The 24,288-nt window shown below is 43.6% G+C and overlaps 2 protein-coding genes across 2 annotated transcripts in view; both read left to right on the top strand.

Annotated features, from left to right (window-relative positions):
• LOC308285154 (meprin A subunit beta-like) overlaps positions 1-15,114 on the top strand; it is a gene marked incomplete at both ends in the record, with an annotated part of 41,184 nt that extends 26,070 nt beyond the window's left edge. The window contains 11 exons of the mRNA XM_080725871.1: positions 4,854-4,898; positions 5,789-5,906; positions 6,203-6,387; positions 6,559-6,777; positions 8,761-8,979; positions 9,345-9,788; positions 10,018-10,194; positions 10,343-10,410; positions 10,570-10,817; positions 14,309-14,312; positions 15,019-15,114. Of these exons, the coding sequence (XP_080581997.1) occupies positions 4,854-4,898; positions 5,789-5,906; positions 6,203-6,387; positions 6,559-6,777; positions 8,761-8,979; positions 9,345-9,788; positions 10,018-10,194; positions 10,343-10,410; positions 10,570-10,817; positions 14,309-14,312; positions 15,019-15,114 (1,823 nt within the window). The remainder of the gene's footprint in view (positions 1-4,853; positions 4,899-5,788; positions 5,907-6,202; positions 6,388-6,558; positions 6,778-8,760; positions 8,980-9,344; positions 9,789-10,017; positions 10,195-10,342; positions 10,411-10,569; positions 10,818-14,308; positions 14,313-15,018) is intronic.
• Positions 15,115-15,626: 512 nt separating this feature from the next.
• On the top strand, positions 15,627-22,670 carry LOC308285153 (serine protease 27-like; the record flags this gene model as incomplete). Its single annotated transcript, XM_080725870.1, has 5 exons — positions 15,627-16,065; positions 20,500-20,662; positions 20,931-21,202; positions 21,622-21,767; positions 22,302-22,670. 5 exons carry the CDS (start codon positions 15,627-15,629, stop codon positions 22,668-22,670), a joined length of 1,389 nt encoding a protein of 462 aa, XP_080581996.1.
• Between the last annotated feature and the right edge of the window lie 1,618 nt (positions 22,671-24,288).

Here is a 24,288-nt window from a genome sequence, read left to right as displayed (position 1 = left end):
TCCACCAGCTGTGAGTCAGTCCGTCAGTCTGTCTGTCACACTTCACGTCACACTTTTGCCCTGCTCATATCTCCGCAACCGTTGCCCCCATCCATGCCAAATTTGGCACACACACTCCTTGCCTGCGAAACTACAACCTCCAAGGACCCCCGGAGCTCCAGGGACCCCCAGGTCCCTGGGGGACCCCCAGATGTAAAAAATGACCAAATGTGCAAAAATGACCAAATGACCACCCCAACGGGGCTGCTCACGGGGAATTCCCAGGGATCACCGACTCCTGGTGCTCCAGAACGGATGCAAAAGTGGTGGCGCCCCCAGTGGAGGACCCCCTGCCACTGCAGCGCACATAAAATGCCGTAACTCGTGCTAGGAGCGACCAGGAGAGCCGGGGTTGGTACCTATTCGTCCGCCTCGCCGGCGCGGAGACCCCACCCCTCATTTCTCACATGCCCCTCTTCTAGCGCCACCATGAGGCCGATTCTTGCAAAACACATTTTTGGATACTGCTCCTACAATTTTTGCCCTAAAATCACTCAAATCGCTACACAGTATGTCTACACTCATCTCATCACCATGGATCTGTCCCATATAGCGCCACCATCAGGCTGATTTTTTCAAACACATTTTTGGACACTGCTCCTACAGATTTTGCCCTAAAATCACACAAATCGGTACACAGTATGTCTACACTCATCTCATCAATATGGATGCCCCATATAGCGCCACCATCAGGCCGATTTTTTTCAACCACATTTTTGGACACTGCTCCTACACATTTTGCCCTAAAATCAAGCTGCGACCTGACGGTCGCTTATCTCCCGATTAGGGAGTCTTACTGGTTTATCTTGTTCATTTTATGTTTTGTAATCTGTATTGTTTGTCCAAAGTTTGTCCATATGTGTACACAAAAGGTTAAAAATCAAATAAAAACATTGAAAGAGATTGGTTGGGCGCCAGAAGCCCCACGTGGGTCCTGGTGAAGGCCCCACCGGGGCGCTCTGAGGCCTAGCAGTGTTGCGGGGGCGCCCAGGCCCCCTCTTCTTCTTCTTCTTTGTGGCAGACGGAGTGGTCCCCTGAGGTTTGACAGACATGGTCGGGGGCATAGGTGCCACACCCGAGCCTCTTTGTTGGCCTGCTACAGTATGCCTGGTTGCCAGGCTGTGTTTGCTCCCACCGCCACCCCAGCACCACCAGTGGGCTCTGCTATTAGTTCTGTTCTGGTTTGTCATATATATATATATATATATATATATATATATATATATATATATATATATATATATATATATATATCCCTGCTCTTAATGGTTAATGATAGTTTATATTTGTGCTGAGCAGGGAGAAAATTCTAGCAGAGCCTGAACGCCAAGATTAAATATTACATATACCGGTACACTTGCATTCTCATGTTACAATAATATGCTACAATAATATGATATTGGATCATTCTATTTGTAGGTTATCTGACTGAACAACACATAACCATATAGCTCTTTTCTTAACCTCCAAATGTTAGAAACCATATAATATGTATATGGTCCCAAGGGTCAGAAACACTCTCTTCATTGTAAATTAATCTTCATTTTCCATTCAGTCGTCTTTTCAACTAAGCGAACCTTGACATGTTGACCTGCCTATTGACAGCCCCTATCATATTTCTATAATTTTACTTATACTCCACTATACATCTCAGAGCTAAATGTTGAACTTACTCCACTACAAATATTTGAAAGCTTTAGATAGTTACAGTACTTTGTAGATTTGGATTATTATTACAAAATATACAGTACATTAACCACTTCAGCCCTATATAAACAGTGTCGGTGCGTTGTGAGCTTGTAGATCTGCTATTTTCAAAAGATGTTTTATACATTTTAGACGTTTGATAACTTGTGAAAACAGGACATTCTGCATTACCAGACTTGTGACTAGTGTTTCTATATTGCAGTATTGATACTTTTTTTTACTTTTAAGTAAAATGTATACTTTTCACACCACTAAAAAAGTGCTAAATTAAATTGTTAATTTAATGGCAAAACACCAGAAGGAATGCTGACTGACAAGTCAAAATAAATTATAATAGGCTATATATATTATCATAATTGGAATTATACACACGTTTCATTACACAAAGACTAATAAAATACAGTAAGTTCTTCCCAGACATAATGGAAGGGACACCTCTACGTAGGTAAAGTTTCTGTACGACAGATATTCTCAGACCATCAGAGATTCTCAGAGATCATTGGTATTGTTAGTAAATGCATTATTGTATAATTTTGTTGCTACAGTTTTACACTTCAATAAATATATTCCATATGTGTTTTGATATTGGGATTTTGAAGAAAGGTGTGTCATAGTAAAATACATAATACAGTATTTTATAACAGTTGAGTAAGTAAAATATATTTATATAGGACTTTTCACTGAGAAAAATAGTGCTTCGCATGCAATAAAAAAGAAGAAAAAAAACATAATGCCTTTGTCACTGCGTAATAATAATAATAATAATGGATTGTATTTTTATAGCGCTTTTCTAAGCAAGTTGTAAACTCAAAGCGCTTTACAATGTTCCATTCATTCATATACATTGGGAAGTGAAGCGGCGAACAGTCAACGCCAGCGTCCTCACTCCCCACATTCACACACCAATGATGGCAACTGGTGAGCTAACACCATTGGAGGCAACGTAGCCATAAATTATAACTCCGGAGAGGATGCTAATATGCGGAGGTTATGTCTCTCCTGGAGTTATAAGCCAGAGTCATATGGCTCTCGCTGGTTGAGCCCCAACGTCCATACTACGCTCAAAACATGTACATATCAATAAGTTGCTCACCGATCCGTCGAAACAGCTTTATATCTACCGGATCGCACACTCGTTGGCATGTGTTAGTCCATATGTTTCTAATAAATTAATTTTTACTAAAACTTCACCGAGTCTCATCGCTTTCCTTGTTTTTGAACTGCTTGGGTAAAAATGGCCGAACATATCACGCGAGATGAGTAAAAGCCTGGCTACGCGAGGCTACATATCACGTGACGTTGATCGCCGTTGCGATTCGCTCATACTAGGACATGACGTTTTTGTATGCGGAAGTATTCCAACGTTCTGTAGTTCTGAAGCGTTCTGAAGGCGACGAGGAAACGTGAGTCTCGGAGAAGTTTTAGTAAACATTAATTTATTAGAAACATATGGACTAACACATGCCAACGAGTGTGCGATCCGGTAGATATAAAGCTGTTTCGACGGATCGGTGAGCAACTTATTGATATGTACATGTTTTGAGCGTAGTATGGACGTTGGAGCTCAACCAGCGAGAGCCATATGACTCTGGCTTATAACTCCAGGAGAGACATAACCTCCGCATATTAGCATCCTCTCCGGAGTTATAATTTATGGCTAGAGGCAACGCAGGGTTCAGTGTCTTGCCCAAGGAAACTGACATAATATTTGAGAGACAGCCGCTGGCCGCCGCGTCCACGTCGCGGCGGCCAACGGCTCTTGCTGGAATATTTTGACAACTCATTAGGTATATCATGTCATTAGGTATATCATGTTGTCTGAAACCTGTTTGAGCTACAGTATCCAGTAACAGACTGTGTGTACTAAGCTGTATAAAAATGCAATTCATTATTACTAAGCTGTACCACACAGCTCTGTACAGTTCATTTGACACTCAGCTGGGCTGAACTGACACGCAGGCCTGCAACAGGTAAACATGCTAATATTAACCATTCATTAAATGTAATTTAATTTGATTTAATAAATAAAATAATTAACTACAAAATACATTATTATATTATTTATAAGGGTAATGATAATAACAATAATAAAATGAAAATCTTTCCATACAACAACGTTCATGTTTTCCAGGTATGCCTGACCAAGGGACTGTGAAAAGGATGAATACCTTTATACTTCTTATGCTGTGTTTGGCAGATTCATCATTCTCCATGGTAAGAGTACCATTTCCTACCTGCCAGTGTGGATAAGGGGACAGGTGATGTTAGTTCCTATATGCCAGTGTGGATAAGGGCTGTGAAATCTCACAAGTGGCAGTGCTGATGTGCCATTCAGCACGCTTCTACCTGTTATGCATTTACACTATTATGAAAATAACCATGTCAAATTATTATTTACATATATTCACTAGTCCTGTGCCTGGAAGTGTGCCCAGTATATGAGGGATTGAATGTCCCTGAGGAGTCTCAGAAATAATGTTGGAGAACGCAGACCATTGCCCGTTGGGCAGAATAGTCACCATTGACGTCCATGGTGTTTCAGGCCAGTCCGTGATGTCTCCAAATTTGGGCACTGTAGTGATGTCAGTCAGTGATGTCGGGCATTGTTTCAGCATGCAGATGTTACCATGGCGGAGATACTGTTTAATATCAGTGATTGTCAGCATGCGGGCGGATGGCGGACAGACATTCCGTAAATTAATAGTTAGATAAGGAAACAAAAAAAATTGTATAGCCTGTCAGTCTACCATTGCACTTTACAACGGCTATTTTATTGACTGACTACTAAGACAGATTTGTTGATATATTATAAATATAATATAATATAAATCCACAATGATTTTAAAGGGTGTGTTTCTTTTAATAAATCACAATATGACAAAAATATGTTGATTTGATCAAATCTGATTTGTTTGTTTTTCCTCAGTCTGAAACAAGCATACATGGTAAGCTTATATTCATTAACTCATTCATTAATAAGGGGTTTAAATAGCCCTAATAGAACTGCTATATTTGGATTTTATTCCAGTCAGCCTATGGTGCTCAGTGTTACATAATAAACATAGTCTCTGTCAGTTTCACAACGTTGTATCCTATCTCTGTTATAGATGTTGGTAATGGCACGGATCTGGACATTACTGAAATCAACAAGGGTAACAAAATGCTAAACAAAATAGAATTCAAATGAAGTGAACTATGTGTGTTTGTGTGTGGTGTCAGTGTCATCCATTATCTATGTTCTCGTTACAGGTTTAGACTTAGCATTTGGTGACATCATGGAGGTGAGATTAATATTGCATAAAATCACTACAATTTAAAAACTGGTGACATCTTATAGTATAGATCCCTGGGAACTACGTATGAAGGCTTTAACTTGAGTTACATTGACATGGACTTGCATGACCTGTGTGTGAGGATTACAATACTTTAATGTTACATAAGATAAAGATAAAGAAAACATTATTTTCCATTGAATTAAACATTAAAATCTGGTATAGGTCTACAGTATGCAGTAAAACACAAACAATTAAATAAATACCTGTCAGTTTACCTGAAGTGACTCTTGTTTTTCTTGATTCAGGGATATGAAAGAAACACTGTTAATCGAAAATGGCCAATCCCAGTGCCCTATGTTCTGACAAAGACCCTTGGTAAATACAAAGCTAACTACACAGTTAAAGTGTTGAACTATCATTTTGTATTTATCTTTTTACACTCTCAGTTATTTATATTATTATTATTTAAGCAGGCAGGATGTTGTGCTTTAGTAACCATTAGCAGGTCATTATTTGATCATTACAATAGTGTGGCACACACAATTATGTTACACATCTCAAAAGGTAAAGAGAAGCAGTCATTAACCTGAAACACTAACACTTATTGGTCTGACTGACCCAAGATACACAACACAACCCTCCACTACTATCTGTCAAGTCAAAGCAATCAGCATAAAAGAGATTCCTGACATTTGACTTGTTTTAACCCTGCATGATATGACCATTCACCTCTACCGCACAACCATGACACCACCAATGAACCAAAGGCATGAATGCCAAGGGAGTCTGCCTGAGAGCCTTTGAACAATTCAGACTCAAGTCATGCATTGATTTCAAGCCCAGGGACTCTGAAGATAACTACATCAATGTCACGAAGTTAACTGGGTAGGTTTTATCTAACAATGTATCAATTAATGTATCAATCAGTCAGTCTGTCTACTGTCTGTCCGTCCATTTGTCTGTTTATCAGTTTGCCTGTATCTATCTGTCTGTCTGTCTGTCTGTCTGTCTGTCTGTCTGTCTGTCTGTCTGTCTGTCTGTCTGTCTGTCTGTCTGTCTGTCTGTCTGTCTGTCTGTGTTCATAATAACAGTGAATAGAATTTTGAACATCACATGTTTTGGTTATTGGCACACACAGTGTTAATGCAGGAGTAATTTAAACAGGTTTTTTCCTTGTTCAGATGCTGGTCCTACGTCGGGCAAAATAACTTTGGTGAAAGTGGACAGACGCTCAGCATTGGGTCAGGATGTGATACAATATCCACTGTTGAACACGAGTTTCTACATGCTCTGGGCTTTTACCACGAACAGTCCAGACATGACCGAGATGACTACGTGACCATTAACTATACAAACATCCGAGAAGGTTTTCTTAAATGTCTAGTCTACTATTCCTCACTTTTTGCTAAACAGTCAAATCTAGTGTTCATTTAAATCTGAAGACTATAGCTACACTCACTGGAGTTAAATAAACACTGATGATTTGAATGTATCTAAAAAGAATGTTTGAGAGTGATGATGGATTTGTCTCATCTAGGTAAAGAGCATAATTTTGCAATAATAAATGAAGAAAGCAGCACCCAGGGAGTCTCATATGACTACTACTCAGTGATGCACTACGGTCAGTATGCGTGGTCCAATGGCAACGACAGGCGCACTATCATCACCAAAGACCCAGAGTTTCAGAATGTGATTGGTCAACGTTTGGAAATGAGCTCCGGCGACGTGTTGAAGCTGAACCGACTCTATCAGTGCAGTAAGGGCCATATTATTTAATATATATATATATATATATATATATATATTTATTTATTTATTTATTTATTTATTTATTTAGTACAGGATATATTTTAATTATGACATGGGCCACTAGTGGCCCGTGGACCATTGGTTCAGAAACCAAGTGTTCTAGGGAATGTTCACATGCAGTCTCATTTGCCATATTGTTCCTCAGTTATCTTTCTAACATAATAGCGTTGGATAACATTTGGATGTTATCTTTCGCTCAATCCAGCAGTCATGTAAAATCATTTCCTTTTCTGTTCCCGCAGACTGCATTACCTAAAGTAATTCCTAGAGGTCTTTGTGATGTTTTGATTTGATCAGACCGACCTAATAATTGTGTTCTGTTCTATGTCTACAGATTCAACCATTGCATTTAACATGTACTGCAGTTTTTCTAATGTGACGGCATGTGGAATAAGTCGCTGTTCGAGTAATGGTGGAGGCTGGGAGTGGGTGACACATGCTGCTGGGGGTCCGACTTCAGACCACACCAACCTACCTAGTGGAAGTGGTATGTTGTCACCATTCTGCTGATGCTGATCCATGTACAGTAGTATCTCTTTTTGCAATTGCATTAATGCTGCAACTATCGATTATCTAGTTAGTGATTATTCTCTTGATTACCAACTGAATAATCTTGCATATTCTTTAAGACTGATATTTTATAATCAATTAAATCCATTAGTCCCCTTGAGCTCATTGTCATGCAACAGTGTCGTGAAAACAAGGCCTGCAATGTTTAATGACAAAATATGTACTCTTTTTTTTCACAGCAAATAACACCACAGCTCCACTAGGTATGTAGAAAGCAGTATTTTCAGCAGTATTCACATTTGTCTACACTATGTTCAGTTCAGGTAGGCCTTGAGTCTCAAAAGCTGCGGTGACACATTGTGTCCAAATGCCCTGTACACAGTAGGCTCTACAGTAAAAGCTCACAACAAGTGTTTTTAACGCGATTAAAAGAATTAACTCATTTTAATCGCACTTAGTTTTTGCACCACCGAACCTTCAGTTTCAGGCATACCGATCATAGCGATGCACCAACCAAGAAGAGACAACAAACGCGCAAAGGGAGAAGCAGCCGATCAGAGCGCTTTGCTTGGCCCAGTGAATGCGAAATTTAGATTTAAAAAACTCACTCGTTGATTCACTCGTACAACAAAATGTGTTTTACTTGAAAGAAAATGCTTCTCAGGTCAAATAACGATGTGCGAGTAAAATGCGATTAATTGCGATTAATTAATCACAGAGCCTGTAATTAATTAGATTAAAAATGTTAATCGCATCCCAGCCCTAATAAAAATCTAAACCAGATCCGCCCTGCCCGTTAAAAAATGTACCCATCGCCCGCCCGTCTACCCGTGATTACATGCAGTAAAGTTAATGGCCTACAGCTGTGCGTGCATGGTTAAATGGCATTGTCCCTGCATGCCGTCCTCAGTGTTTCCGAAGCAATATACAGTATTTACTTGGACGCCAGGTACGCTGACACTCTTAATTCTTTTAGATAACCTTTTAAACCACCCTTGCTATGATGAGAACATGGGCTAAGGTACTAGTGTGTTCTGTGGTTGTGTCTGTGTGTTGTAAGCTGCACACTGACTGTGTGCGCTCCACATTGTTTAGGCGGAAACAATGCTGTATGCATGCTGTGGTTCGGTGGTTGGTTGTGTCCTGCTTCTCAATGTGTGTGCTCGAGGGTGCACTCCTGTGAGGTTCTTTAGGCGGAAACAGTTTTTAGTCGCGCACAGCCCGTCCCCGCACCTGTACATTTATAATAGTATATATTCCGCCCGTTTTCACCCGTCAAACGTGGGTATCCGTCGAGTACCGATGGCCGTTGCAGGACTCTGCTCGGGACCCCATGGAACCTGGACCCCACTGTTAAAGTAGAGAAACAAGAAAGGAAAAAAAGAATCAGGTCTTAACATTGTGTGTACATTGTGTGCAGGTTACTTCATGCATGCCAGCACAGCCTCTGGCAGGGAAGGAGATTCCGTCTGGATGCAGATCCAGAGGATGAGTCCCAGCAGGACGTGTCATGTCCAGTGTCTCCAGTTCTACTACTACCACAACGGCAGCTCCTCAGACCAGCTCAACATCTGGATCAGAGAGTTCCAGGACCAGTGGGACTTTACAGGAGAACTACGTCTCATGGGACAGATCACTGGTAATGTTGGACGGACGGACGGACGGACGGACGGACGGACGGACGGACGGACGGACGGACGGACGGACACACTGACTGACAGATTGATACACAGTCAAACGAATGGACGGACAGCAAGACAGACCGTCACACAGACATACAGACATAATCTTTACGCTAGGAGTGGGGACCACATGTAGTAGGGGAAAGCAGATGTACTTAAAGATGATTGTTGCTAGGATTGGAGTGGTGGAGTGCTTAGCCTGCGAGTTGTGTGTAGAGCATGATTGGAGTAGTGATGCACCTTCAACGGCCTTGTATAACTGCTCCAAGTTTGAATGAGGTTGGAGACTGCGCCTTTATAATGTAAGAAATCCTTCCTCCAGGTTCACCAACATCTCATTGGCAGCTCCACCATGTCCCTCTAAATGCCAGCAGGACCTTCCAGGTGGAGTTCCAGGCACACAAAGGAGCAGGGAACTCTTCAGGAGGCTTCTCCATAGATGACATCAACCTCTCTGAGACCGAGTGTCCACATGTGACCTTGCAGATAGATGACATTGAGCAGGTTTTACCCTCCTATACCGTCAAATTTAGTCCAAAGCAGTATTCCAGTGAAGGCTATGCATACCAGGTAATAGCAGTACTTTACCAAACTCGAATTGGACTGTATGTGCGTTTGGTGTCCGGTGACAACGATGACCAGCTGCAGTGGCCCTGCGCATGGAAGCAGGTGACTTATCAGTTGCTGGATCAGAACCCCAACATCCAGTTGCAGATGACCAAGGAGTGGAGCCTTGTTACTGACCCCGATGCAATTAACGACGATGGTGAGCTTGAGGGTCTGATTAGTTCTGAAACCCCGTTGCTTGATGACTTGTGGGTTGTTTACCATTTCTATAAAAAAATAGAGTCTGCACACTGATTAAAGACCTTAACGTTTCGACACAAAGGTCTTCTTCAGAATGTGTCGCAACGTTAATAAATCCTGCGTGGGAGCTTTTTATTTTAATCAGTGTGCTGACTGTTTACCATTTCTACCTGCCTGTCTGTAAACAGGTAAATATATTTGGGGTGACCCTCGTCAAAATGGTGTAGAGGTCACAGGAGAGAACGACGAGAAATATTTTGCCAACCCGGCATGGGGCTTTGGGAATTTTGCTATCCTTGAGACAATGAAGAGCGAGAGAGACTTCCTGAAGGGAGGGAATGTGGTTTTCCTTATCGACTTCCAAGGTAAGCACGCACTACTTGGGAAACATTTCACTTTTCAAAGTTGACCATAAAACCAGATAAATTAATTTGAATTATGCTTTACACATTGGAACCACTGTACAGAAGTATTTACTTCTCTTCTAGATATTTCTCCTCTTGTTAACGGCAGTGATCTTCCATGTCCAAAACTACAACCAGCAAAGATTACACATCCTGCGGATGATCATAAGAGTTCATGTGCCGCACAGTAGGACAACTTATCTGATTATTATGTTCAAACACTGTTTTACTTTCTGCAATCCATTCATGCCAACTATGAGAAAAGAACATGCTGCTATTACTGAACACATAGCAATGGAAGACTACTGATTGTAAATGTTGTTATTCAATTTGTAGGGTGACAACCACCACCAATCCACCTCCGACAACTACTCCACTGCAAACAATCACTCCATCTCCAACAACCCCTCCGTCTCCAACAACCCCTCCAACAACTCCTCTGTCTCCAACAACCCCTCCATCTCCAACAACTCCTCCAACTCCAACAACCCCTCCATCTCCAACAACTCTTCCATCTCCAACAACTCTTCCATCTCCAACAACCCCTCCGTCTCCAACAACTCTTCCATCTCCAACAACCCGGGGTAAGGCATGGATGAAAATATAGCTATCTATGTCATGCAGTAAGCGAGGACAGGTGATGATGTCAGTGCTTCCTTCAGGCTCCCTAATACGCTAACCTGTAGTTGGCCCCCGCTGTACGCCCAGAATGTACTTTCCCATCTGGCTGATTGTTTTGAGGATGTTCTTTAATTTATGGACGTGTGTGGGGTCAGGGAGGGTCTTGTTCAGCCATACCTTCTCTGGGTCTGGTCTGACTTCACTCTCAGGAAGTGCAGTTGAACCTGAAACTGCTTGGCTGTCTCTAGGATGTGCTTCAGTCATGAGTCATGCGCTGCCATCATTTTGCACAGTATATCATCCATGTAAATGGATATTTACGCTATTAAACTAAAAGTTCACATGCCTAAAACAGTAATAGTTTTAATGGTGTGGTAAATGTAGTCACTACTCTCACTATACAGAGGAAGTTATCTAAATCCACTGGCTATGGAGTTTAACAAGTTAACACGAATCTCACTCGTTTCATGTGTTCATTAGGGACAAAATCTTGATAGTCTGACGTCCCATTAGTCCGACTGTGGTTAAGGTTAGGTAATTGGGTTAGGGTTAGGCATAGTTATGCTTAGCCTCATACCCGCCCTCTTCCGGAAGTTGGTCGTTTACTAGGCTAAGTTATGCTAGGTTTGAGTGACTTCGATTTATTGTATTTTTGGCAAAATGATCATTTTGTCCGAGATACAATATAGGGAATGTTGCTTTCGCCATCTTGTTTTTAAGATTTTTTTTAGATTAGGTTGGATCTCGGGCTGCTCATGTCTAGAGATAGACTATTTATAAAACTGGATAGATATTCATATGCAGCTACACTGCTTATGAATATATGCATATTCACTCTATGCACTTCAATAACACCACCATAGACAATAACCTCAAAATGCTTGACATTTTTTTAAACTCCCTCTTCCTACAACAACAACTGCAGGTTCAACAACAACTGGAGGTCCAAAAACAACTCCTCCAACAACAACATCTATCTAGGTCGTCCTCAGACGAGCCCTCCATCGTTGTTTCCAGTCATCTCGGTTCTCCATACATCTGGCCAGCTCATTGGTGTTCTGTGTCCCTACGTCTTCCTTGAGTACGTCCACGTATGTTTTTGTGGGACGTCCTCGCGACCGGTGCCCATGTGTTGGCTCCCACAGTACCAATTTGCTGGCTGGAAGCTCCTGGTGTCTTTGGCAGTGTCGGTAACATGTGCGCTCCTGTTGATGTTGAGTACTGCACGCAACATTCTAGTGTAGCACCCATTTAGAGACTTCTGCAGGGTTGGCTTCAGGGTCCAGCATTCACTGCCATAGAGGAGAACAGACTCCACTGTTGCAAAGAAGAAGCTAAGTTTGGTTTGGCGGGGGAGGTTAGAGTTCCATACACTGTTCATGCCGTTCAGGGCCCTCCAAGCGAGTGCCTTCCTTACTTTGAGGTCTTTCTCAGTTGAGTCGACCCATGCGCCCAGGTACTTGAAGTCCTTGACTTCCTTCAACACAGCTCCTTCCGTTGTTGTCAGAGGTGAGTGATCAGGTAGGTTGTAGGTGATAACCTCAGTTTTCTTAGCATTTAGCCTGAGACCAACTTTGGCACACTCTATCTCCACCCTGCTCAGGAGTTCTTGTGCTTGTTCCATGCTGTCGGAGAGCAGGCTGATGTCGTCCGCATAGTCCAGGTCTGTCAGAACTACTGCGGGATGCCGCCTTGACCTCCTTGGTGTTAGCGTGAAGCCAAGCTCTTGTTCTCGTCCACCTATGGCTTTCCTGAGCGCATAATCTAGAACTATGATGAAGAGGTAGGGGGCCAGGGTGTCTCCTTGCATTACACCAGCTCGGATGTCAAACACCTCACTGTTGCCGTCTGGGGTCACCACTTTGGCCCTTGTTCTTGCGTACATGGTCTCGATAGCCCGGAGAATGTTGGGAGGGACATTGTAGGCCTCAAGGATTTTCACCATCTTGCCTCTGTGGATAGAGTCAAAAGCCTTTTTGAAGTCAATGAAGCACAGTACAGCTGCTAGGTTGTCCTTTTTTACCTCCTCTATTAATCTCCTTAATGCCAGGATCTGGTTCAACAACAACTGGAGCAACTACAACTGCAGGTTCAACAACAACAACAACAACAACAACTGGAGGTCCAACAACAACTGCTCCTCCAACAACAACTACTGCAGGTGCATCTGGTTTACCATTAATCACTTTGATTGAATCGCTGCTCATAGCTGGGAGGGAATCCATCAAAAAAACATCAACATTGGGCACTTGGTGACAAGTTTTAGATTTTTGGTATGTTAGGTAAGGTTATAAGGTTTACACAAAACATTGCAAACAAGTTGGGCTCACCCCCTAGTGGTCTGTTTGCGATGAATCAAATATTAGATAGGTCAGTATGAAACCCCAAATAATTGATGGAAGAGATTCGTCAATCGATTCTGATACTATTGGGTATGCTAAATAACATACTAAAAATTGACAAAATAACTTCTGGAAAGGCATCATTTTCAAGATGGCGTCCACGATGGCTGCCGGGAGCTTAAAATGCCTATAAACTGGGATTTAATATATAAAGAATCATAACAATTTTGCCAAATTTTTGGCATGATGTTAGGTATGGGCACAAGGTTTTCAAAAATCATTGCAAACAAGTTGGGCTTGCCCTCTAGTGGCCTGTTTGCAATGAATCAAATAGCCTATTAACCCTTAAGTTCTGTTCAGATTCACTACACCTTCGTTCTGTTCGGATCATTTTGACCCGGGGGATATTTGGTTTAAAAAAAACAACACTAATATAAATGTTAACTTAACAAATCATCATGATACATTGACTTTGACTCAATACCAAACAATTCATATGATATATATGGTAAATGTTTGCATTTCTGCTTTGCTATATCACATTAAACACTGAAAGAGATAGGCGTTTTTACTGATTTAGCTGAAATTCATGTAAAACTACTTTATTTAATACTGGGTAATATTGCTCATGCTTATAGGAAAACATTAAAATCAGACAATGTTTTTATGACCTTTTTTTTAACATGCCAATTGATTGAATACTTGTGGTTCAAGAACAGGACATCATTCTCACATAGAGCTGAACACACATGTGAACACACATGAACGTCACATATGATATGAATATACACCTGAACGTATACACTAGGCCAGAGGTTTTCAAACACTTTGGTCTCAGGGCACCCCTGTAAACAACATCCACAGCACCTCTTATTTCTGGATAACAGACCGCTCCGCTCAATAACAGACCGATGCCGAATCAAAGGCTCAGAGCACCTCCTGCACTCAGGCTGCACTGCATGAATGTAGTGCTGTATCCAATGTGAGAGCCATTTAAGCAAACACACAGTGTCATTTACTAAACGTTGCACTCAAGAAAAAATTAAGCGAGAATAGACGACGCAGTGACAGAAAATCTTTTCTACACTTCATGTTTATTGTTGTTCTTCCAGTTCGGTACTCCATCCCATGGGTGGCGCTACTGCGCAATCCCTGATCACAGAAACGTCTCACGTAAACTCCCGAAGGTCAATTCCATTGGCCGTAGGGCATGTCAATCAAGTCTTGGGGCACCGGGGTCATCCCGCTATAAGACCCGTGTCTTCCTGTCCTCGTTCTCTTTCGCTTTTCTGCCCTCACAGACGCAGCAAGCGAATCTCACAGCTCCTAATCCAACTTCGACCAAGAAAAGAAAACAACTGCTTCTAGAAGATATAATCGTTCCAAAGACAGAAAAGGAACAGCCCATTGGTTAGGGTTAGGGTTCATCCTAACGCAGCGGTAAGGTTATCCACCGCTGCTATCCTTCATTGTGTTTATACTAGCCGTTAGCCTTTTTAGCTCCTACCGCTAAGCTACGCTAAGCTAACTGACGCTAGCATCTACCTTAGCTAACCAGCCCTTGTGCTTAAGCTAGCTAACCTAGCTGATTATGGCTTCTTAGAGCTCTCTCCGGCTACGGGACTAAAGACTGTCCCTTCTGGCTCGCCCCAGATGACCCACACCCTACATGCATTTGCTGCCTGGGTTGGGAGCACGCTATTCAGGCGCTCGAAGACGACCCAGCGTGCAGGCTCTGCGTCGGCCTACCTCTAAGCATTCGACAGTGCCGAGCCGACATGGCTGCTACCCTTCTCGGCATAATGTCCACGTTTTCCCCCAGTCCTTCTTCAGGGACAGCGGGGACCCCCGACACGGGTGCAGCTCGACAGGCCAGGTCTCCTCAGACTTGCCGCTCTCCAGCCCCTTCGCGGGCTAGTGGCACCTCCTCGCCGTTTTCCTTCAACAAAAGTTCAACACGATTTCAAATGAGGAGGATGATGATGAGGAGCTTGATCCTCAACAACATCACAGTGAGGCAGACGAATACATGGAAGTGGGGACCCCGCCCGAGATCTCCATCTTTCCCCCCGAGGGTGAGTCGCCTCTATCCCCCTACCCCTCTGTCTCGCGGCTAGCTCTGGGCTCACAGAGCGCGACAGAGGCCTCTTCTCCGGCTACTAGCACTGAGCCCCAGGGATCACAGGCAGGCCTTGCTGCCTCCCAGGGCCCAGCTAACGACCCGCCTGCAGTCACTGTCGTACTGGCGACCCAGCCGTCCTCCGCAGCAGCTAACACTGGGAGCCTGACACCACAGCTGGCTCCCCCACGGACCGTGAAAGGCCCACGGGGGCCACAGCACCAACAAGCGGCGCGAGCGCCACTGCTGCTTCCTCCTCCATGGACCCGTGGTCCCTAATGGAGAGGGCTACATGCAAAACAGGCTTAACAATGCACGTGGAAGAACGGCCCGTGGCCGTCAGAGCACCCCGCCTGGGCAAGGACCCTATCACACCGCCTCCGCAGGCCATGAAGGTCCTACCAGAGATCACTGGTCTCAAAGAGGCCCTGCAAGAGTCTTGGGCCTCACACAAAGACCCGGAGAAACTCCCCAAAAGGGTTAGTGACCTACTTGCCCGTTCAGTATCAGAGGACTGCATGAGGTTTGCTACTGATGACCGGAAGGTCTTGCTGAAGCCCCATCTCCAATTCATACCGAAGAATGGAGTGGTGCAGGATGTTCCATTGGACCTGCTCAACGTTTACCCTCCTCCCTTCACTTCGGAGGAGGACAGGCGCTTAAACTGTCTTTGCTCGGTTCAGGCACTGAAGATTTATTGTGAGAGGACAAAGGATCGCAGACAGTCGAACTGTCTCTTTGTCTCACATGGTAAGTCCACCAAGAAAACAGAGATCACTAAAGCGACTCTTTCTGGGTGGATTGTAGAAGCTATTAATTTAGCTTATGATAGTGCGAAGGTGGCTAGGCCCTCAGGCCTTAAAGCCCATTCCACTAGGGGAATGTCTTCCTCATGGGGTCTCTCGCAAGGGACCTCCATTCAAGAGGTGTGTATGGTGGCGAACTGGAAGCCGCCTTCTACCTTTGCAGCACATTACCGTTTGGACGTGGCGCCGCGTTCCTTGGCGCACTCGGTCCAACAAGTAGCTGCTTCTTCTGTATAAGGTGTTGCCTGTGGCAGTTTACACCTTATCTAGTGTGAATAAAGGTGTCTCTGTGTACACTTTTTTCTCTCTCCTTCCTTGACCAGCCTGGTAGTGGTCTCAGTGAAGGGGGACCCTTTCTCCTTATGAGATAATCCTTGATTATTATAAGGTGGGCTGCCTGCCTATAGCTGAATGAGGCGGGCTTAGCCTGTCAGGGTCTCTAAAGCCCGTATCATAGTCGGGTCCGCGGTGGAAGGCTTTACACCGCGGTGTAGTCTTTTCGAGTCTTTTTGAGTCATGAAACTACAACGTTACATCATTCCTCACGGTGGAGAGCTTTCCACCGTGAGTCCCAACACATCTCTCTGTTTTTACTATCAGACAGGCAGGCTCTACACCCCGTTCACTGATTGGTCGACCTGAACCGGTCTAGACGGGGTAAAGGACTTCACCGTGGGTCGTGACTATGATGGCCTGCACTTATTTTCTGACTTGAGGTGGAAAGCTTTCCACCTAAAATTTGCGGTGGATAGGTCTCCACCGTAGACTCTGATACAGGCTTAATTCTCTCCTAATCACTAACCCTGAGTCCGGTGGGCTCAGGGGCCGTTAAGGCAGGGCTACGCCTGGGGACGTGGCCTTTGCCGCTGAGGTGTGTAGGTGATTGGGTGTTGGCCGTTGTCGCTTCTCTAGGATGGAGAGCCGAACTGGAAGAACGACAATTAACACAAGTGTTTCGAACGAAACACCTGTAGTTCTGGAAGGAGGCACTCCATCCGACTCTTGGCCCTGTTCGTGTTCAGGCAGAGCTTTCAAGAGGACGATGACAGGAAGTCACAGGTCTTATAGGGGGCCGCCCCCGGCGGGCCCTATGACTTGATTGACATGCCCTACGGCCAATGGAATTGTCCTTCGGGGGTTTACGTGAGTACGTTTTTGTGATCTGGGATGCCGCATTAGCGCCACACATAGGATGGAGTGCCTCCTTCCAGAACTAAATAAACAGCGGTTCTGCGTGCATCACAGAAGGGGCGTAACACTGAGGAAACGTCTGGTCTCGACATTTGCCTCTACAAATGCTACATCCCACTAACCTAATCAGGATCGCCCCAAAAAATAGTTTGTATGCTGGTATGCTGGTTGGTCTATCTGTAACTCCACGTTCAGCAGTTGCTCAATTGTCTAAAAAACATAATACAAAAATCAATAACGCATGTACCTTGCCCAACATCAACTTTATCAACTTCAGATGTGTCTCTACTTCTCATAATCCCAAAATGTTTACAATTTTTTCCCCACATTTTGGCCTGTAGGCGGCATATATTGCGCAATCCATAGTTGTCTGGCGACACGATTCACGTCACAAATGGGTGTAAACACAACGCACTCCAAGTCTCCAACTGCCTGCAAGCGGAGATGGAGCGAGGGGGGAGAGGGGGGGGAGCATCATGGTCTCTGGAGTTACACCACACAAACTGCCTTTGAATAGACAACCTTAATGCAGGCATCATGGTCTCTGGAGCAACCTTAATACCTATTTAATTTTGTGCGGGGGGGGGGCGCAATACGAGAGAGAGAGACACGAGATACGAGAGAGAGAGAGAGAGAGAGAGACACGAGAGAGAGAGACAGAGAGCGTATATTTCGTATTGTTTGTTTTCGAATTGTCACCAGATCTTCTATAGTTTTGTTTTTCTATTGCAAAGTGCTACAACTCTTCAATCGATCAGTCTATACAACAACACCCCTTAAGCGTAATATAACTGTTCCACTCTGTCTTTCTGTGCATGTGCGAATGCAGTGCACACACGGAGCTCTGTCAAGTGAGCAGCACTAACGTTTCCGGCCTGGGAGATGGCAGCAATAAACCAGGCTCCAGCCTTCAAAATTAAAGTGCAATAAATTATTATACTCCATTATTTTGTATGTTATTAAACCTTATTTTTTACCCAGAAACATAATTAGCATTGTGTATGTTCGTTTAAATGCTTAATCTATATTTTGAATGTGCATATCATGTGAAAATGTATCTTTTAAAAAAAAAAAAATCACACCCGTGTGAACTGAGCGGTGGTTTACCCACCAACAGAGACAGAGATAGATACACCGTCCTCCGTCGTGTGTGTGTGTGTGTGTGTGTGTGTGTGTGTGTGTGTGTGTGTGTGTGCGCGCGCGCGCGCGCTGCAGTGAACGGAGTGACACGGACCTTGTGTAAAATCCTCCCGTTTTCACTCCCGGAGTCAATAAGCCATCCGTGGCTTACCCTTCCTCATCACACAGTGTTACCCTTCCTCATCACACATCACCCGATCTACAAGCTCACAGCAGCTCGCATCCGCGTCTCCGCGCCGCGCTGTGAGCTTGCAGGTCGGCCACCTTCCAGAGGACGCTGAACCTTGCAGGATGAGCACTCTGTCAACCCATGCGAGCGTCGCTAATTCGAATGACACTCGCTTCCCTAATTCAAATACGTTTATGGAAACATGGCTATTGACACATACATACATATAGGTAGATTATAAATAGATTGATAGATAAACAGATAGATCTCAATATGCTCATGTCAGTTGGTCAACTCGACTAACAACAACAATCATAGCTGCAAGCAGCGATAAAGTGCCAAGCAAGAAAAATAAAGAAATAAGGAAAAGCAAGAAAACAGGGCATTATGAGCTATAGGCTTACCTGTTAAAAGTTTGCTAAGCCCTTTCAGGGCTTGGCCACTAATAATAATAATAATTATAACTAATAACAATAATAATAGGTCGGACAGTTAGACTGAGCGTTGCCAGATTGTGTGTGTGAGAAGCAACAAGGTATATTAACAAAAGGCCACATGTATACACAATACAAAAAACTCTATATCCACCTCTATATATCCTGTCTATCTGTAGCCATATAAATAAATAGTATATAGCCTTAATAGTAGATAGATATACATAGATATAGATACATATCTCCATATGTCCATATCAGTTGCATCACTAACAAGTTAAAATAACAATAATAATAATACGTTAATAGAGCACGCACACCGAACGCACACAGTGACACATTCGCGATCGTGCAAATGCTATGGCGTAACTAAATAGCCTACGCATGTAACATTGTGTTGACGGAGGGACGCTACTCTAACGTGCAAGCTTCAATCGTTATGTTGCTTTCTGCAATGGAGAGCAGGGGTATGATTAGGAATAGTGGAATACACAAAAAACAGACCAGCGAGGCATTTATGTAATTTCCAACATCAAAAACCCCAAATATTAACAACAATCAACGGGTCGACATGTCTCAGATCGTGCCTACTTTCGCCATTTGATTTGTCCTGACTCCTATTATATTGGTGCTAAAAAAGACTACCTCACTTTCAGACAGCCCAGACCGGGTGGGGAGGTGGGGCCACGGCCGCTTAGCTCATCCATTCCACATGGGCACGCATGGGCACTAGGGAATAAGCCCCCGCAGGGGGCTTTTTTTCTAGTAATAATTAATAATAATAATGTAACAATTTTGATTTAAAAATTGTTAGATCATACTGTTATGATAAAGGTAATTTTAAAATATGTCATAAATATAATGTGCTGGGAGTGAAAATTATTAATATAATGTAGGGGTGCCACGGATGAAAAATAATATTTATAGGGGTGCCCTGAGACTAAAAAGTTTGGAACCCCTGTTCTAACCTAGCCAGTTGACCCATATAAACCTGTCTGTCTACAGTGACACACCTTTTACCTTTACTTACATGGTGAACTTTTGCTGCACATTCAGCTGTACTAATTCACACATGTGAGCTACTAGGCATTGTAGATTGGCCTACTTTGGTGTGGGTGAGTAATCAAATGAGTACTCAATTTTCTATTGATTACTCATGCCATGGAGACTTGAGTTCAATAATATTTGTTTGTATTTGTCGCAAGACAAAAATTAGATTTCAATAAATGTATCCCCATTTTTTGGGGGACATCCGTAATCAATGCGGTAAAATCTTTGTCTTAGGAATGCGACAAATACAATTTATTTTTTTATTGAACTCAAGTCTCCATGGTGTGAGTATTCAATAGAAAAAAGCCGTTTTGGGGGTGAACTACTCCTTTAAGTACAATATTTCAGTCCTTTTTTCCCACCACTGACTCTATTCCATTTGGCTTTCCCTCAGAGTGTGGCCGACCACCCCTGAACACCAGGATCGTTGGAGGTCAAGACGCTCCTGCCGGGAGTTGGCCTTGGCTGGCCAGTCTACACCAAGGTTCTGGTCACTTCTGTGGGGGATCTCTTATCAACAATGAATGGGTGCTGTCGGCTGCTCACTGCTTCGGAAGGTGTGGTATATTATTATCAGCAAGAGATCCAAGATCATTCCGAATCCACAAAATGTGTTCTATATCCTAACAGCTTTCTGGAACAAAATGTTTAGTTCCATGGACCTCCAGTAAGCAAAGATTTGATTTAACATGTTGTTAAAAAAGATATAATTTCATGACTTAATAGCCAAAGGCAAAATGGGTTAATACTTGCAAAAAGAAAGTGAATATTGTGCTCATTATGCATATGGGTGCTTACATCATTGTCTTCTTTCTTTACTCCTAGTGGTACGATCGCTGGCGATATTACTGTTTTTCTGGGTCGGCAGAGTCAAGAAGGAAACAACCCTAACGAGGTATCTCGGGCGGTTAGCCAGCTCATCCGTCACCCCAGCTACAACAGTGTGACTAATGATAATGACATCGCTCTTATGAAACTCACATCACCGGTGACGTTTACCGACTATATCCGACCAGTCTGCCTGGCGGCAGACGGGAGCACCTTCTTCAGTGGCATCGACAGCTGGGTCACTGGCTGGGGCGCCACCAATTTTGGCGGTGAGTATTGGTGAAGTCAAAGCAAAACTCAATTTTATTTCTAGCACATATCGGGTGAACAACAAAACAACAAACCATACAAACAGAAAGTACACACACACACACACACACACACACACACACACACACACACACACACTTACCCTGGTCGACAATTAAATGAAGAAACAAACACATACAGATTTAGATAGATTTACATGTTTATCTCGTGCCTGATGATCTGCTTTAGATGGCTTACATGATCTCTAAGCCATCTAAAGCCCTGCATCTTGTAAATGGTGCAGTACAGAAAGAGAGGATGGGAGATATGTTCATATCAGGTAGTCGTCACCATTATGCAGTGGGTCAGTTGGCTGTGATTAAAGAAAAAAAAATTGACATGGTCATTCGCTCATGAATCTAACTTTGTGTCTCCCTAGTTGCCCTCCAATCCCCCCAAAACCTCCAGGAGGTGGAGGTGCCAGTGGTGGGGAACAATCAGTGCAACTGCAACTATGGAGTGGGCTCCATCACTGCCAATATGATCTGTGCTGGATTCAGTGCTGGAGGGAAGGACTCGTGCCAGGTGATCATTTGAATGGTTGTGTTCAGAGCAGTGGTGTAAAAGTATTGGGGTCAAAATGTACTTAAAGTACCAATACAGAGTGTACTCATTCTCATTGTGCAGAATGTCCCATTTCACAAGTTTTCAAATGTATAAAATGTCTATGGAGTATTTTCAAATGGTACAATAGATGCGCATGCATAAAGTGAATGGCAAATCGAGTGGCAAAGTGAGTGGCAAAGTGAGTTTAACGTTGTTTAATGCAATCAGATTGGACTTTTCTTTTTAGATGTATGGGCTGTCAAGGCCAGAAAGTATTTTTTTGCCACTCAGTAGGCGTTCCCGCATAACTTCCAGGTATGATGATGATACGCATAGCCGCATACGCTCTGTATCTGCCACTGTACCGAAAATGCTCCAGTAAAGTAAACATACTTCAAAATTTCAAAAGTACAGTACTTGAGTAAACGTGCTTAGTTACTTTACGCCACTGATTGTGAGTATTTCTTCCTGGAAAGATGTCATTGTTTTAACACAGTACATGTTTCCCTACAGGGAGATTCAGGAGGCCCAATGGTGAGCAAAGACGGCGGTCGCTGGATTCAGTCTGGAGTAGTGAGCTTCGGAGAAGGTTGTGCCAAGGCAAATAAGCCTGGAGTCTACGCCAGAGTGTCTCAGTACCAGGTTTGGATCAACAGTCAGATCAGCAGCGACCCGCCAGGGTTTGTCACCTTCACCTCCACTGGGACTAACAGTGACCTGAGCTGTACTAGCTGTACTGGCGTGACCTGTACAACAGTAACTGCAACCGATACACCAGCTACAACAACTACACCAGGTGCACCAACCACACCAACCATACCAACCACACCCACCACCACCATCCCTCCTACAACCACACCCAAACGTGAGTGGCCGTCATGACCTAAATCACCACATGAAAACATCAGTTGTAATAAGCATATCTAGGCGATTATGGGTAGCACAGCTTGGATAGAGTAAGAAGGCCAGCATTAAAGAGCTGCCGTTAATAGGAGATGTTTTGGTAACTCTCACTTAAAGCTTAAAGTTGTACCATGTAACTTTTTTTATAAAACAAATCTTAAAATTGTCCTAACTGTTAAATCGCTAAAGTTTTAGAACACCCACTCCGTTATTTTCAGCTTCTGAAGCCTTCTCTTTATATGTTTTCTATGATCCTGGCCGTGGACCGGATTTCGCGCAAAATTGACGTAATCTGCATCATCTGTATACGTTGTGTATACGTTGCCCAATCACATCGCCGATCATGCACACATGGTACACTACCGGCCAATCACAGCGCATCTTGAAGTGGGGTCGCCATATTTGTAGTCGCCCGTGTGTCTCTTTACTCAAAAGGTAATCTCGCCTACCAGGCAGGGTGAAGTAGTCCGTTTCTCCGGAATGCCTGAACTCACAGGAACCAGGGACCCCTCCAAAGATAGCTCTCGGCGTTGTGGAGGCAGACGCGGGGGTGTGAAGGTACGAAAAACGGGCGAAAGACGCGAACGCGACCGCGGTTTGCTATATGGCTACTGACCACTAGTTGAGAATCTTACACAGTATAGCTTTAACATAAGATAAGCTCTCTCAGGCCAACTCTATTTTTGGTAAATTATTTTTTATTGGGCATTTCAGGCCAACTCTTTTAAACATGATCAAAAGTGCTATGTAGTTTGCGGTTAATATTAAAAACACTGGTGGTCTTATTGGTGTTTTTATTGATAGATTACAGTAGACTGAACGGAGATGGGGAGAGAGAGAGATGGGGGTGACACACTGCTTGGTTGACGGGATCGGGAGTCAAACCACACGCTGTCAGGCTAGCCTAGTTTTATTAATTAATGCCATCAGTATATGCCCATATCCTGTATATTGGCATGCCCATATATGGACATGTAGGTCAGACCTACGGTTCTGGACAACCGCATAATCTGAACGACTCTGCGGTGGGCACCACAGCACCTTTGAATCCTTGCCGATCTGTATGCCAAGTTTGAAGTCGGCCGGGCCCATATTCTGTTTGCACATGACCATGGGCATAGCAGTTGAAATATGTGGCTCTGGACAACCAGATCTCCATATACAGCATGCCTGTATATGGGCATTGTTTATGGTTATCGTTTATGGTTATGTCTTAGTCAGAGTGACATGGTCGTCGGCTGGCCAGCCGCCCTGCTCGCCGGCCCTCCCTGTAGCCAATTTTGAAATACAACATCAGCTGCTTCAGCTGCTGTCATTGAATTGGCAGAGAAGCCCCCAGGTTATCAGACATGGCATGGAGGATGCAGTTGAAGGGCTTAGTATCAGCACTAAATAGCTAGTGAGCCTGGTGATCCAGACATAAGCCCCAAATGCCTTTGGGTCTCCACCTGGAATCAATGGGCCTACAAAGAGTTTCCTCAAAATATTGGCTTAGGAATGTGACAAAAAGAAGAAGAAACAAATATATTATAGAACTCAAGTCTCCATGTGGTGAGTAATCGATAGAATAAAAGTCAATTTGGGGCTGAACTACTCC

This window comes from Nannobrachium achirus (assembly GCF_963921795.1).
Source record: "Nannobrachium achirus genome assembly, chromosome: 5".
NCBI lineage: Eukaryota > Metazoa > Chordata > Actinopteri > Myctophiformes > Myctophidae > Nannobrachium > Nannobrachium achirus.
This window is presented reverse-complemented; position numbering and strand designations above follow the sequence as displayed.